At 50.6% G+C, this 12,543-nt stretch overlaps 5 protein-coding genes across 5 annotated transcripts; 3 read left to right on the top strand and 2 right to left on the bottom strand.

Annotated features, from left to right (window-relative positions):
* Nucleotides 1-274: 274 nt before the first annotated feature.
* N7459_007424 (uncharacterized protein) lies at nt 275-1,555 on the bottom strand (the record flags this gene model as incomplete). The annotated part of the gene is made up of 3 exons (XM_056946592.1): nt 275-545; nt 603-1,348; nt 1,400-1,555. 3 exons carry the CDS (start codon nt 1,553-1,555, stop codon nt 275-277), a joined length of 1,173 nt encoding a protein of 390 aa, XP_056798591.1.
* Nucleotides 1,556-2,381: 826 nt separating this feature from the next.
* On the bottom strand, nt 2,382-4,056 carry N7459_007423 (uncharacterized protein; the record flags this gene model as incomplete). The annotated part of the gene is made up of 3 exons (XM_056946591.1): nt 2,382-3,531; nt 3,594-3,843; nt 3,909-4,056. 3 exons carry the CDS (start codon nt 4,054-4,056, stop codon nt 2,382-2,384), a joined length of 1,548 nt encoding a protein of 515 aa, XP_056798590.1.
* Nucleotides 4,057-4,576: 520 nt separating this feature from the next.
* N7459_007422 (Aldolase-type TIM barrel) lies at nt 4,577-6,061 on the top strand (the record flags this gene model as incomplete). Its single annotated transcript, XM_056946590.1, has 5 exons — nt 4,577-4,892; nt 4,962-5,074; nt 5,140-5,258; nt 5,396-5,873; nt 5,933-6,061. The coding sequence occupies 5 exons, from the start codon at nt 4,577-4,579 to the stop codon at nt 6,059-6,061; spliced, it is 1,155 nt and encodes a 384-aa protein (XP_056798589.1).
* Nucleotides 6,062-6,537: 476 nt separating this feature from the next.
* N7459_007421 (beta-glucosidase) lies at nt 6,538-9,287 on the top strand (the record flags this gene model as incomplete). Its single annotated transcript, XM_056946589.1, has 4 exons — nt 6,538-6,666; nt 6,732-6,872; nt 6,932-7,950; nt 8,009-9,287. The coding sequence occupies 4 exons, from the start codon at nt 6,538-6,540 to the stop codon at nt 9,285-9,287; spliced, it is 2,568 nt and encodes an 855-aa protein (XP_056798588.1).
* A 1,061-nt stretch (nt 9,288-10,348) lies between these two features.
* Nucleotides 10,349-12,535, top strand: N7459_007420 (fungal specific transcription factor domain-containing protein; the record flags this gene model as incomplete). The annotated part of the gene is made up of 6 exons (XM_056946588.1): nt 10,349-10,403; nt 10,574-11,422; nt 11,479-11,614; nt 11,685-11,867; nt 11,924-12,067; nt 12,124-12,535. 6 exons carry the CDS (start codon nt 10,349-10,351, stop codon nt 12,533-12,535), a joined length of 1,779 nt encoding a protein of 592 aa, XP_056798587.1.
* Between the last annotated feature and the right edge of the window lie 8 nt (nt 12,536-12,543).

The raw sequence follows: 12,543 nt of genomic DNA, 5'->3' as shown, positions 1-12,543 counted from the left end.
AGTGGGTAAAATTCTGGAGCTTGGGATCCTGATCGGTCCACTCCACTCCGAATCCGTGATGGATGATAGGAAGATGAATTCCGCCTGAAAGTGGAGAAGCCGACTTGTCCCTACTGGGCGGACCAGAGGTTGGGATAGATATAACAAATAGAAAGGTCGGGTAATATTGGACGAGGAAAACGGTAACTGAAAGTATCTCCAGATATACCGTGATTTCATGCATGTAGCAACTAGGCAATTATCTACTCAACAGGGGTACTCGGTAGCTCCCAGGTTAATGCTCCTCGGAATCAGGTTTAGTACTCCCGCCGCTAATGTCAACCACTGCCTTGCCAAAACATTTGGAGTCCGAAATATCCCGTAGGGAGTGAGGTACGTCCGCTAACATCACTCTCTGGACCTGAGGCAGAATGATTCCACCGTGGAAATATTCCATCATTCGTAAAGCATCACGGAATCCGCCCATCATTGACCCTTGGAACCGTAGCTGACGCTCCATGAATTCACGAGCAGGGATGGTGATGGAGCATGGGCCTTTGGGTGCACTATCAAGGCATGGTTAGTCCAGTCCATGAGGAGGACAGGGGGAGATGGTAGGTTACCCAACACATATGACCGATCCTCCATCACGAACACATTTATGTAAATCCTGATAGGCAGATGCAGAGCTGGTTGCAATAATAACGGCATCCGGCATCTCAACGCCAGACGAGAATTGACCAGGCCTAGCTTTTTTACATGCTGCTCTCAGCATATCCCGGTAAATCGTTCCTGAAGAGTCACCTGCACCTTGCGCGGGGACGAACCAATCGTAGACTTTGCTTTTGTCGAACCAGACTGGAGCGGATGCTTCCTTCCACTCGAGGTCTACTCCAATCACTTTGGCATGGAAGACCGCCTTGGCGAGCATTCCGACGAGATGCCCGATCGCCCCAAAGATGCCCGATACCATGATCAGATCACCGGGTTGCAAAGAAGCAGCTTCCACGCTTCGCAAGGCAGTCGAGCCGGAGCACAGGGCCGCCGCATAGTGTGATATATGGGCAGAGCACCGCTCATCCAGGACCCAGGCAGGCAGCTCATTGACGGTCTGCCAAGGAACCGTCATGTATTGTTGGAAGGTTCCACTATATTGTTTGGGAAAGTTGGTCTGCTGGGTGCACGACTCAACAATATCACGCGTGCAGTAGAGGCACTGGTTGCAGTAGGAGCCCATATACCTAATAGCAACTGCCTTGTTAAGATGAGATGGATCATGACTTTGCACTACCACCCCTATCCCTTCATGCCCGGCGATATGGTTCTCCCCTGAGTAGCCAGGAAGGGGTCCAGTTGAAAATATCGCATCCTCCCAACGTCAGTGCAAGCAGAAAAATATCGTAAAGAGGGCAGCACTCACACTACTGCAAATCCCTGACCAGGCGAGCTTTACGACGACTTCTCCGTCGTTTGGCCGTCGTACTTGATGACCTTTCGTGTAGCGGAGATCCAATGATTTCCCGACTATAGGAGTGCTGACGACCGCTTGAGAAAGTGGTAGAGTAGATGCGGTCATGGTGTGGAAGTACAGGCATTGATTATATGTTCAGATGATGAGAAGGAAAAGACCAAGAGAAGAAATTAGCGGCGACATTATAGGATCTCACTATTTATGCCCTCCCCTCACCAAAAAAATAAACGAAATATCTTACCGAGGAGGGGAGGCGTGTGCCGGAATTGACATTCCGCTTCTAGATTAAATCTGGCGAGTCAAATTTGATATCGTCGTAGATACCATCAAAGGCTAAGATAGGAAATAAGCAGAGGAAACAAAGATAGATACTAGAAGACAGATCCAGGGCAGAACAAAACAACCAAGTGCCCTGAGAGAGGAGGGAAGGAGATGAATGGAGAGGTTTACAGACTGAAGCTATCTATACAGCTCTCAAGAAGCATTATGGATGGTGGAGTTTCGGTAGTCACTTTCCCTCGCGTCCGTGTCAGATCAAGGTGGATAGTTCAACCAGGAAACGATGATAGTTGTGTTCTTTTTGAGCTACAGTAGAGAATACGTGTTAAAATACAGTGGCCACCTCTGAGGCTGGCGGAGTTGGAATGTGCGGTAAAATGACTGTGATTCCCCACTGCTATCGACATTGTCCTTTATTTGATCAATCATTGTTCGCTCCTAAGATTGGATAGATAAATTGGTAATGTGGGCAGTTTAGCAAGACAGACTTCGTGGTTCCAATTGGTCAAATCTGCATACATCCATATACCTATCAATCCAGACTGTCGGATTATAGGAGGACCCGACTAATTAGAATCAAGGAATATTTGCCATTAAATTGACATCAGCACCATCGGTATCACACAACGCAGGGGTTAATCAGCCCTCGTCATCATTGGAACTTCCTTGCCGGCATGCGAGTCTCGAACTTGTAGTTCAGTTCCTGGAACGACAGCTTCTTGGTCTCCGGAATAGTAAAGAAGGCAATGACCGCAAACAGCACGAAGGGAGCAAAAAATACAAAACCGGTCTTCGGGCCCAGATTGGCCTCATTGGCGTTGATCAGGTATGGAATGGCAATTGAAAATGCCATATTGAAGAGGGAATTCATCGCCGCTGCGAGCGACGTGGTTTTGGCTCTCAACCGAGTCGAGGAAATTTCTCCCACAATTGTCCATCCCACCGCACCAACTGAGAGGTAGTAGAAGATGCTCCAAATGATGCAAAAAGTCGCAACCGCTATACCACTCCCTCGTGAAGGGTAGTTAACACAGCCAATAATTCCAATGGCGAGAAGACACGTCAGCATCCCAGCACAGCCCGTCAGAAGCTGGGGACGACGACCTATCTTCTCCACCAGAATGAAGGAGAGCAGAGTCGCAAAGATGGCACACAGCATTGAGATTACTGTGATGACGAAGGCATCAGAGACACCGGACATGGTGAGAAAATAAGCCAGATAGTTTCCACAGAGAGAATACCCAGAGAACCCCTGCATCACCATCGGTAGAACGGCGATGAGGGTTCGTCGCAGGTCCGTACCTCGAAAGCAGTCCAGGTATGATGGTGCTTCCGTTGAGGCCCGCAGCTCCTGGTCCAGCGTCTCTCTGATAGTTTCCAGCTCCAGGTCGACCGAATACCCAGGCTCGTTTGCTCGTAGTCGAAGCAGGACCGCTCTTGCCTTTTCTGGTTGGTGATGACGGACCAAGTAGAAGGGTGATTCTGGAACCAATGGAATAAAAACCAGCAGACAAAAGGCACAAAGGCCAAATTGGCTGGCAATAGCAGCTTTCCAGGACCACCCACCCACGATGGTGGACGTGCCTTCCAAGACACAGGCTCCAATGAAGGATCCGAGGTTAATCCAGAACTGAAACAGAGAAAGCATGAAGCCACGGATGGATACCGGAGAGAGTTCGGACACATAACTCGGTGTGTTTGCTTGCATGAAGCCCATTGCGACTCCCATGAGGAGTTTGGCCACATTCCATACTTTCCAACCGGGCGAGACAAGTTCGACGGCGGTTCCGATCAAGGTAAGACTAGGAGAGCATGTCTAGTCAGTCGGAGGCGGCACTCTGGGACAAGTTGGGCCTAGACGTACCTGATGATCACAAAGAAGCAGATCCTTCGGCCGAAGACATCGTTAAGAAACCCAACACCGACGGCGCCCGCAATCGCCGCGATATACTGGACAATACTCCAGATGAGTTGATAGTTGGCCGGGAGTGTCCATTGCTGAATTCCGTGATCGTAGGTGCCAAAATGTTCAATAAACTCCGAATTTGCGATGATCGAGCCAATTAGGGTCATATCATAGCCGACGAGAACGGCAGCCGAGGAGCATGCCAATGCTTTCAATTTGTCTCGTTAATCACTGCCCATGGGAAGGGGGGATTGCGCTATCGCGGCCACTCACCTGCACATACTGTGCGTCGAGATTTCTTCAGTTCACGAAACTGTTCCGCCCAGGTGTATTCAATCGAGGTGTTTTCCAAGGTTCCCTGGATCTCCTTTTCCGCTGATCCAAGTTTCTCGACCGGTGGCGATTCCTTCTTGTCGAGCATTGTGAAAGGAAACAACAATATATTGGTTGAGTTCCTCCCCTCGTCACACCGTTCTCGAGGGCATCTTAAAAAGGCGACTGGAACGTATAAGCGCCCCCCTGGAGTGCTTTAGTTGCCACTTGGATCAAGCATAGATAGGGGTTCGCTCTGACCAGGAGATATCCTCCATCCACGCGAGACCTAGCATTGGTTGGAGCAGCGGAAAGCACATTCCCACAATCTTATCTTTCGAACGGGGGACAGACGAGCAGATTACCAGCTACCACAGAGGCGTGTCGAGACGCGTCGGTGCCGATGCCTATCGTGTGGTCTTCCCCAGAGTATATCTCAGGTCTTCTCGGAACCGAGCAGCAAAACCCTCGCGGAATTCACATTCCGCGTCTCTTTCCAATCGTGTTTCCAACCCCATCACCAATCTCTGGCCTCCATTCGACCTAGATGCTCCTCCCAATTAAAGACACACAGTCGATTTTCCCTCGAAAGCTGCCCCCTCTCACCCTCGAATCTTTCCCTATCAACAATGCCTCGCATGCTAGAGCCAGTCACACTGGGAGATGATCTGCTACTCCGGAATCGTGTCTGCATGGGCTCTATGACGCGTAACCGGTGTACTGACAATGGCAAGCCCACCGAGTCAATTGCTAAGCACTACGCGGATCGGGCACGCGACGGAGTTGGCCTGATTGTGGCCGAAGGGACTTTCATCTCTCTCCATGGCGCGGAATGGCCTCATGCACCAGTGATGTTCGATCGCAGCCACTCAGAGGCCTGGAAGCCAGTGGTGGACGCCGTGCACCGCGAAGGGGGCAAGATTCTTTTTCAGCCGTGGCATCCTGGTAAGTCGCTACGCAGGAACCTCTCGCCAACGTGACGGTCCTGACTAACCGTTTGGCTTCGTCATCTAGGTCGGATTCAAAACGATCGGATGCCACTGCTGAAAGATTCTGGATATCCAGTGTTGGCTCCCTCCAAAGTGAAGGCTCGAGGGGGCAAGTTTCGGACGCTGGAAGGTGCCCCGGTAATGCCTGACATCAAACCGAACAGACCTCTGTCAACACGAGGACTAAGACAATTGCAAAACAGGGCCATACGGAGAATATTACCGAAATCGAAGATCCAAAAGTAATTGTCGAGCAGTTCCGGGCGTCCGTGAAGTTGGCCAAAGAAACTGGCTTCGATGGAATTGAGTTGTTGTCCCAAGGGTGAGATCGCAAACTCACGGGTCCGCATTGCGAGTGCTGATAGCAAATATATTTAGGGGCTATCTGTTGCATAACTTTCTTTGCTCGTGCGTCGTCCTTCTCCCCCGATGCGCAAAGCGCAAAACTGACTACATTAGGCACGCCAATCTCCGAACGGATCAATACGGAGGATCGGTGGAAAACCGATGTCGATTCCCTCTGGAGGTCCTTGACGCCATTCTTTCCGTCTGGGGCCCACGAGCTGTCGGCATCAAAATATGCCCCCCAGACGACTACAATGACACTGCAGTCTCGTACGACGAAATGAGGGACACCTACTCGTACTACATCAGCGAGTTAATGAAGCGTAATCTGGGTTTCATCAATCTGTCGCGACGGGGGTGCGCCGTCAGCCGGACGAACGATAATTACTTCAAAGTCGGCCCCAGGGAAGAGAGCAAGGCTCTGCCACCAGGGTACGATCCCGTGAAGGACTTTGGGCCCGTTATCAAGTACCCCGGAAGTAAAACATTACTCATGGTGAACCATGAGTATACTATCGAAGAGGCCGAAGAGTTGATCCAAGACAACCAAATTGACCTCATCACCTTCGCACGACCCTTCATATATAACCCGGTATGTCAAGAAGCATCAAAGTATGAATCATTGCGGTGAAGCAGTCTAACATCATCCAGGACTTCATGACCCGCGTGCAAAATGGTATTCCATTGGCTTCCAATGACAGGGGTGGGATGGTCAACTATGGTCCCTATCAGCACCCGGATGAGAATTACAATGATTGGCCTCGCGCAATCCCAGTATAGATGCAATCTCAGAAGAAAACTGGAAAGAAAATAAAAAAGAAATGTCTCGGGCTGTGTCATTTCGCATGATACACGCTAGAACCTGTTACTGGTGTAGCAGCGAATTCATTTAATGCCGTTGTTGAATAGTGCCTGACTTGGCTGTTTTCTCGTGTTGCTTGCCCTTATAGAGACACACCAAGCAGTGCTTGGCGTCTTTGCTCCAAGCTACTGGATTCATTTGACACGATAGATCGACCCACGGATTTGGGCTTGATAGGAGAACATTGCCACTGATCATCACGCGCCATAATGATTGCTATGTGCTGATAAGCTGTTGGGAGCAAAACGTAGAGTAATAGTATCCTCGAAGCCCCCACCAAGGTGAGCGGAATCTAAATTCCATTCCCCGTGTAGGGAACTTTGTTTTTTAAAAAAGGCTTGTGTCCAGCGCGGGGTTCACGTCCGTCGATAGTCTCTACCGAGCAACGTGCAGGATGGCCCCAGAAGTGAATGTGGACAATCTTCTTGCCCGGTTGACTCTGGACGAGAAAATCTCCCTGCTGGCGGGACACTCGACCTGGAGAACCACCGGCATTCCACGGCTCGGGATTCCTCCTTTGAAGGTATGAAGCGCCGCCATCTGATCCCCAACTACAGGCAATGATCCTCTTCTCTAAAATGATGATAGGTTTCCGATGGTCCATCAGGCGCTCGCGGTCAAGTGTTTGGGGATGGAGTCCCCGCGGCGTTTCTCCCGAGTGGCGTCAGTCTCGGTGCTACCTGGGATGAGCAACTCCTGTTTGAGATGGGGCGGATACTGGCCGAAGAGGTAAAGTCAATCGTAGATTGAAGACGCTGCTAGCAGGATCAGATCCTAACCGCCGACAGACCAAATCGAAATCTGCTTCGGTGATTCTGGCTCCCACCATGTGCATCCAGCGACACCCATTGGGCGGACGCAACTTTGAGTCATTCAGTGAGGATCCCTACTTGACCGGAAAGCTCGCTACAGCCCACATTCGTGGCGTCCAGTCGCGTGGAATTGGGGCCACGCCCAAACACTATGCGGCAAATGATCAAGAGACCGACAGATTCCACTCGAATTCGGTTGTTCCTACACGGGCATTGCGCGAGGTATACCTGCGGCCTTTCCAGATGGTGATCCGGGACGCAGATCCTTGGTGCATTATGACAGCCTACAACCGAGTCAATGGTTTTCACTGCGATGAATCGACCGAGCTTCTGGATATTGTCTTGCGCGAAGAGTGGCAGTGGGAGGGCCTCACAATGAGTGACTGGGGTGGTGCGCACGACGGACCCCAGACTCTACGGGCAGGGCTCGATCTGGAGATGCCAGGCCCACCAAAATTCCGCACCTTGGATAAGGTCAAGGGGTACATGGCCCAAGGAGAGGTGGGCGAGAAAGAAATCGATCGATCCGTCAAGCGAGTCTTGCACCTGCTTCATCGAGCCAACCGTTTTGAGGACGCATCTGATAGGGAGGAAGTGACTCTGGACAATCCATCTCATCGGGAGAAGCTCCTCAACGCAGCTCAAGCAGGAGTCGTTTTGCTGAAGAATGAGAAAGATGCTCTTCCTTTGAATCCCGCTGAGCACCTGAAACGCTTGGCCATCGTTGGTCCGAATGCACAGCGGGTTGTTGCCGGCGGGGGAGGTAGCTCCTATATCAAGGCACCCTACTGGACCTCCGTGGATGAGTCGATGACCAAGGCCTTCGAAAACACTGGGACTGAGATTGTGCGGTCCGTAGGAGCGAAGGTTAACCGCTATCTCCCAATGATTCCCACCAACGTGGCCTTCAACCCTGACACGGGGGAGGGCGGTGGTGCGATTGACTGGTATGACAGCCACGACTTGACAGGGAATCCTGTGGAATCCATGCACACGTAAGTCCTTGTCATTTGTTTTTCACTAGTTTTGTTTCCCATCTGATATGGTTTGCAGGTCCGAGCTGTACTATATCAACTTCGGCAACTTTCCCCCATCTCTTCAGGGCGAGACTGGCTTTGGTTTCCGCGTACGTGCGATAATTCGTCCTCTCACAACGGGAACCCACAGCCTTTCGCTTGCTAGTATTGGTCCATCAAAGCTCTTTATTGATGGGAAATTGATGGTTAGCGAGGATGGTGATTTTGAAGGTCGCAGTACCCTATTTTTCACGTACGGATCTGACGAGCATATCTTTACCTACGACATGGTTGCTGGACAAGAATACAAGGTGGAAATTGAATATTTGTCCCACGACCGTCAGCTTTCTCCCGACTTACTACCTCGCATGGATCCAATGGAGGACAAGTTCCAGGGTATTCGGCTTGGGTACGAAGAGCTGGACCCGACAGACCTTCCTCGGGAGGCGGCCAACAAAGCCGGTGACAGTGACGCCTGCATTGTTGTTGTGGGTCGCGATCGCGAATGGGAGACAGAAGGCCAAGATATCCCCCTGTTCGAGCTGCCAGGAGAACAGATCCGTCTCATCGAGGAAGTTTCTGCGGTATGCTCGCGCGTGATTGTGGTCATTCAAGCTGGCACGCCTGTGAAGCTGGATCCATGGATCAACGAAGTGCAAGCGGTGGTTTTCGGCTGGTATCAAGGCCAGGAGCTCGGGAATGCCGCGGCGAGTGTTCTCTGCGGTGAATTTAACCCATCTGGTCGTCTTCCGGTCACTTATCCCAGTCATCTGGAGGACTGCCCATCCTTCAGCTCGTTCCCAGGAGAAAACCATGAGATCCAATACTCCGAGGGTATCTATGTCGGCGGCAGGTGGTGGGATCTTCTGGGAAAGAAGCCAATGTACCCGATCGGCTATGGCTTGTCCTACAACACCTTCAGTCTGCAGCCAAAGATCCAAAATTACACCATGGAGGACGCCCGGCCCATTCAAATTCCGGTTGGCGTTATTCACAACGGCGATACCCATTATCCAGGCCGCCAGACGGTGATATTGTGGTGTCAGCCTGTCGGAACAGTAAAAGGCGCGTTGAAGCGTCCAGTGAAACAGATTTGTGGATTTGCCAAGTCTCCTCTGTTAGAGTCAGGGCACTCGTGCACGGTGGAAATCTCTGTGACACCATATGAGTTGGGCGTGTACAATTCTGAGAAGAAGAGTTGGGAGATCGATTCAGGTTCCCAGTTCCATCTTCTGATCGGTCCGAACGCGAACGAGACTGTCCATGCGGGCACTCTACTCGTGCGACCGCATCTCTCCTGGGTGCATCGGATCTAGACTATTCTTTTCTCGCGTCTTACCTAAAACAACGTTAGTTGTAAGTCAGCTAGTTGACTAAATGCGGAAATCCAAAGAGGGCGGCTCCCTGCAAGCTCGACGTGTAATCATGTCCTTCAACGCAGTTTGGGCAAACTGAAATCGTTTGAGATGCAAAATATCACCTGTCCAGAGACGGATCAATCTTTCAAGTAGAAGCCGATGTAGGGCATCTTCCCTACTTAATGGAAGTTCCACTAGTTGTGGTCCCATGCTTATCTTTGACTATCGGGTCGATACCTAGGGAGCGGATAGTGAGTACTACCCTTGCACCCAAATTTTTAAAGAAAATCCTGCCTTTTTGGAGTGCCCTAGGAATATATTAAATTTACATAGCTAAACCATACAGAAATCGATTATAATCAGGCTATACCTACCCCATATATCTCTTGATAATCTCCAGTAGGCGAGCTAGGATACTTCTTACCAGCTGACGCAGCGAATCTCTACTAATCGATTCCTGTGCCTTTTTAACAACCTTATGTAGCTGTGCCTCATGTTTAATGTGCTCTAGATCGTGTACCTACATGTGTTCCTACATCATATTCTACACGGTTTCTGTTACGGCACGTGCCCGGGCGCACTAACCAAACAAGCCAAAAGACCAAATATGCTAGAACGCAATGTTCTAGCATGCCCGGGACCGATATGAGTAGCGCACGTCGTTAGACTAAGGGGGACTAGTGCCCTAGTCCTAACAGTTCCAATCGGGTTCAATTCTAGACTAAGTTATAATAGGTTTAGTGGGGTATACATTACTAAAATAACCCCTTTAAGAATTTCGTTGCAGGGGTAGTAGTTTAGCACCGGTGCCGATTAGCTGATGCTCATTGGTCAGCTTGATGCACCATCCATTGATAGATAAAGAGGTCTGGCCTCGGCGGTTCTCTTTCCATCTCTCTCTCCCCCCGCTCTCCGCCCGCCTGCACTAGTGTTCTTGCTTCGCGGTAGATCATCTTCCCTGGGCTTCAGTCGTCCTCAAGTGAGCGGCTCCCTCGCTTCTACTCCTGCTCCAATCTCCCATGAAAGCCCGGCTTAAGACACTCGGAACGCCAGAGCCTGGGAACTCGAAGGCGTGTACATTATGCAGAACGCGCAAGACTAAGTGTGATGGCGCTCGGCCTCAGGTGAGCTCTCCTTGATAACCAGTAATCCAGCCATTAAGGAGCGGAATTAATAGGCTGACGTGGAAGCGCAGTGTGGAAACTGTCGCCGCCTAGCGGTGGTTTGTAACTTTTCATCAAAAGATGGACGAAAATCACGTCCCACCAAGTCCGAAGTCGACGCGTTGAAATCTCAAGTTACGTGCTTGAAATCCCAGCTTGAAGAATCCCAGAGAACGATCGCTCGTTTGCAGCAAGCGCAGCTGACGATACCGGCTGAAGCTGTTGCATCTCCCACCTTTATTGATCCACAATTCGTGATCAACGGCAATGCACGCCATCAGCCAGCTCAGGAACTGGGATTTGATATGGGGTTTGAGAGTCTCTTTGGTTTTTTAGATGAGACAATCGACCCCGATGCGAAAGCTCACGTCCCATCTCCAAGCCTCTCACAACCTGATCCGATCGAGGCTTTATCCTCGGTCGTGGCCAAACTTCACTTGGACGATATTACTGGCGAGCCCTACTACCTGGGGCCGACGAGTAATCTCCATTTTCTCGGCCAGGCGCCCCGCAGCTCTGTCTCGTCTGAAGCGACTTCTTTGCCCTCTACCTTCAGTCCGGGCTCCGAAGTTTTCGCTCTTCCTCCTCCGGTACCAGCCAGCCATTTGGCCCGCTTGTTCGAAATTAAAGCGCAACCATACTTCCCACTTATCAACAAATTAAGCATTGACAGCTTCGATGCCATACCAATGAGCTCCAGCTTGACGTTTCTATACGACCAGGTCCTAGCCCTTGCTGCGTGGTGCCTCGATGAGAACGATGTGTACTACGGCTACCGCGACTCGTGCATTGAATTCTATAATCATCGATTTGCAGAATCCCTGAACCGTGAAATCCAGCATGTCTGTTTGACCAACGCTCAAGCATTCCTGCTGAAGAGCTACATCACTACGCTGAATGGTGAATGTGAGACGTCGACCGTATTCCTTGGTAGGTTCCCATATTCGGAGAAAATACTGCAAATGCTCATAAATCGAATGAATTAGCAATCGCCTGCGCAATGGTTAAGAGACTTGGTCTTCACGTAGATCCATTAGTGCATGACCCCCACGGGGTTGCCTTGAGACAAGGTACTTTCGCGGAACGTGCTGCCACCTTTTGGGCATGTTTTAAATTGGACAGGTTAGCATTCCCGACACTGGATGGTCTTGTCGCATTGAAATCCTTGCTCACCATGGCTCGTATACTCTAGACAGTTGGCCCTTCTGGAAGGCCGCGCATGTTATATGCCCGCATGCGACATACCGAGCTGCCGGCCCTTCGAGACACTTGTCACGAACCTCCCAATCGTGGCCGACGTCAATCTCTCTTTGGAACTTATCAATGCCTGTCACATTGAGTTTCTATATTTGCAAGATGAAGTGCTTCGCGAAATGTAAGTCCCATATGACGGCAACAAGAAGCAAGATAGAAGAGATTGACGGATATCAGCTATTCATTCACAACTTCCATCCCACAGGATCGGGTCATCTCCGAGGGCCATGTGAGATATATGTCTTGGTACCAGTCCTTGCCGCCATGTATCCGTGACATGAAGAACGGACGGAGTTATCATCCGACCTTCCTTTCCTTTCAGTACGCGATCCGAAGTCCGGTCCGCTGGAGTGTGAAGCTAACTCCGTTGCCTTCAGCATGGCTTTCTATAATGGTGTGATTTTGCTGCACCGTCCATACCTGAGAAAAGGAGGCTTCGAGCGCGACATGGCCAACCAGCAATGCAGGGATTCCGCGTTTCAGATCACCACAATTTTAAAAACACTTACGCAACAGTTTGGGTATTCGATCTCTGATTTCATGGTGGTACATTCAGCGCTATCGGCCGGGCTTGTCCATCTGGTTGCTCTTCGGAGTCCAGATGCCTTCGTTTATCGACGTTCCGTGCGCGCTCTGAAATCCATTGTCAATATCTTAGCCCAAATGATCCCTCATGTCGGTTATGCCAAGGTGGCCTTTGATGACCTGCGGCGACTTTCGGTGAAGTGGTCTTTGTCCCCAGCGAATTCCCCAGCCTTCTGGCCGACGTTCAGCAGTGATGCAAGCTGATAAATAGG

The sequence above is a fragment of the Penicillium hispanicum genome (genome assembly GCF_028827665.1).
Source record: "Penicillium hispanicum strain IBT 35686 chromosome Unknown utg000006l_segment0_segment0, whole genome shotgun sequence".
Classification (NCBI taxonomy): Eukaryota; Fungi; Ascomycota; class Eurotiomycetes; order Eurotiales; family Aspergillaceae; genus Penicillium; species Penicillium hispanicum.
This window is presented reverse-complemented; position numbering and strand designations above follow the sequence as displayed.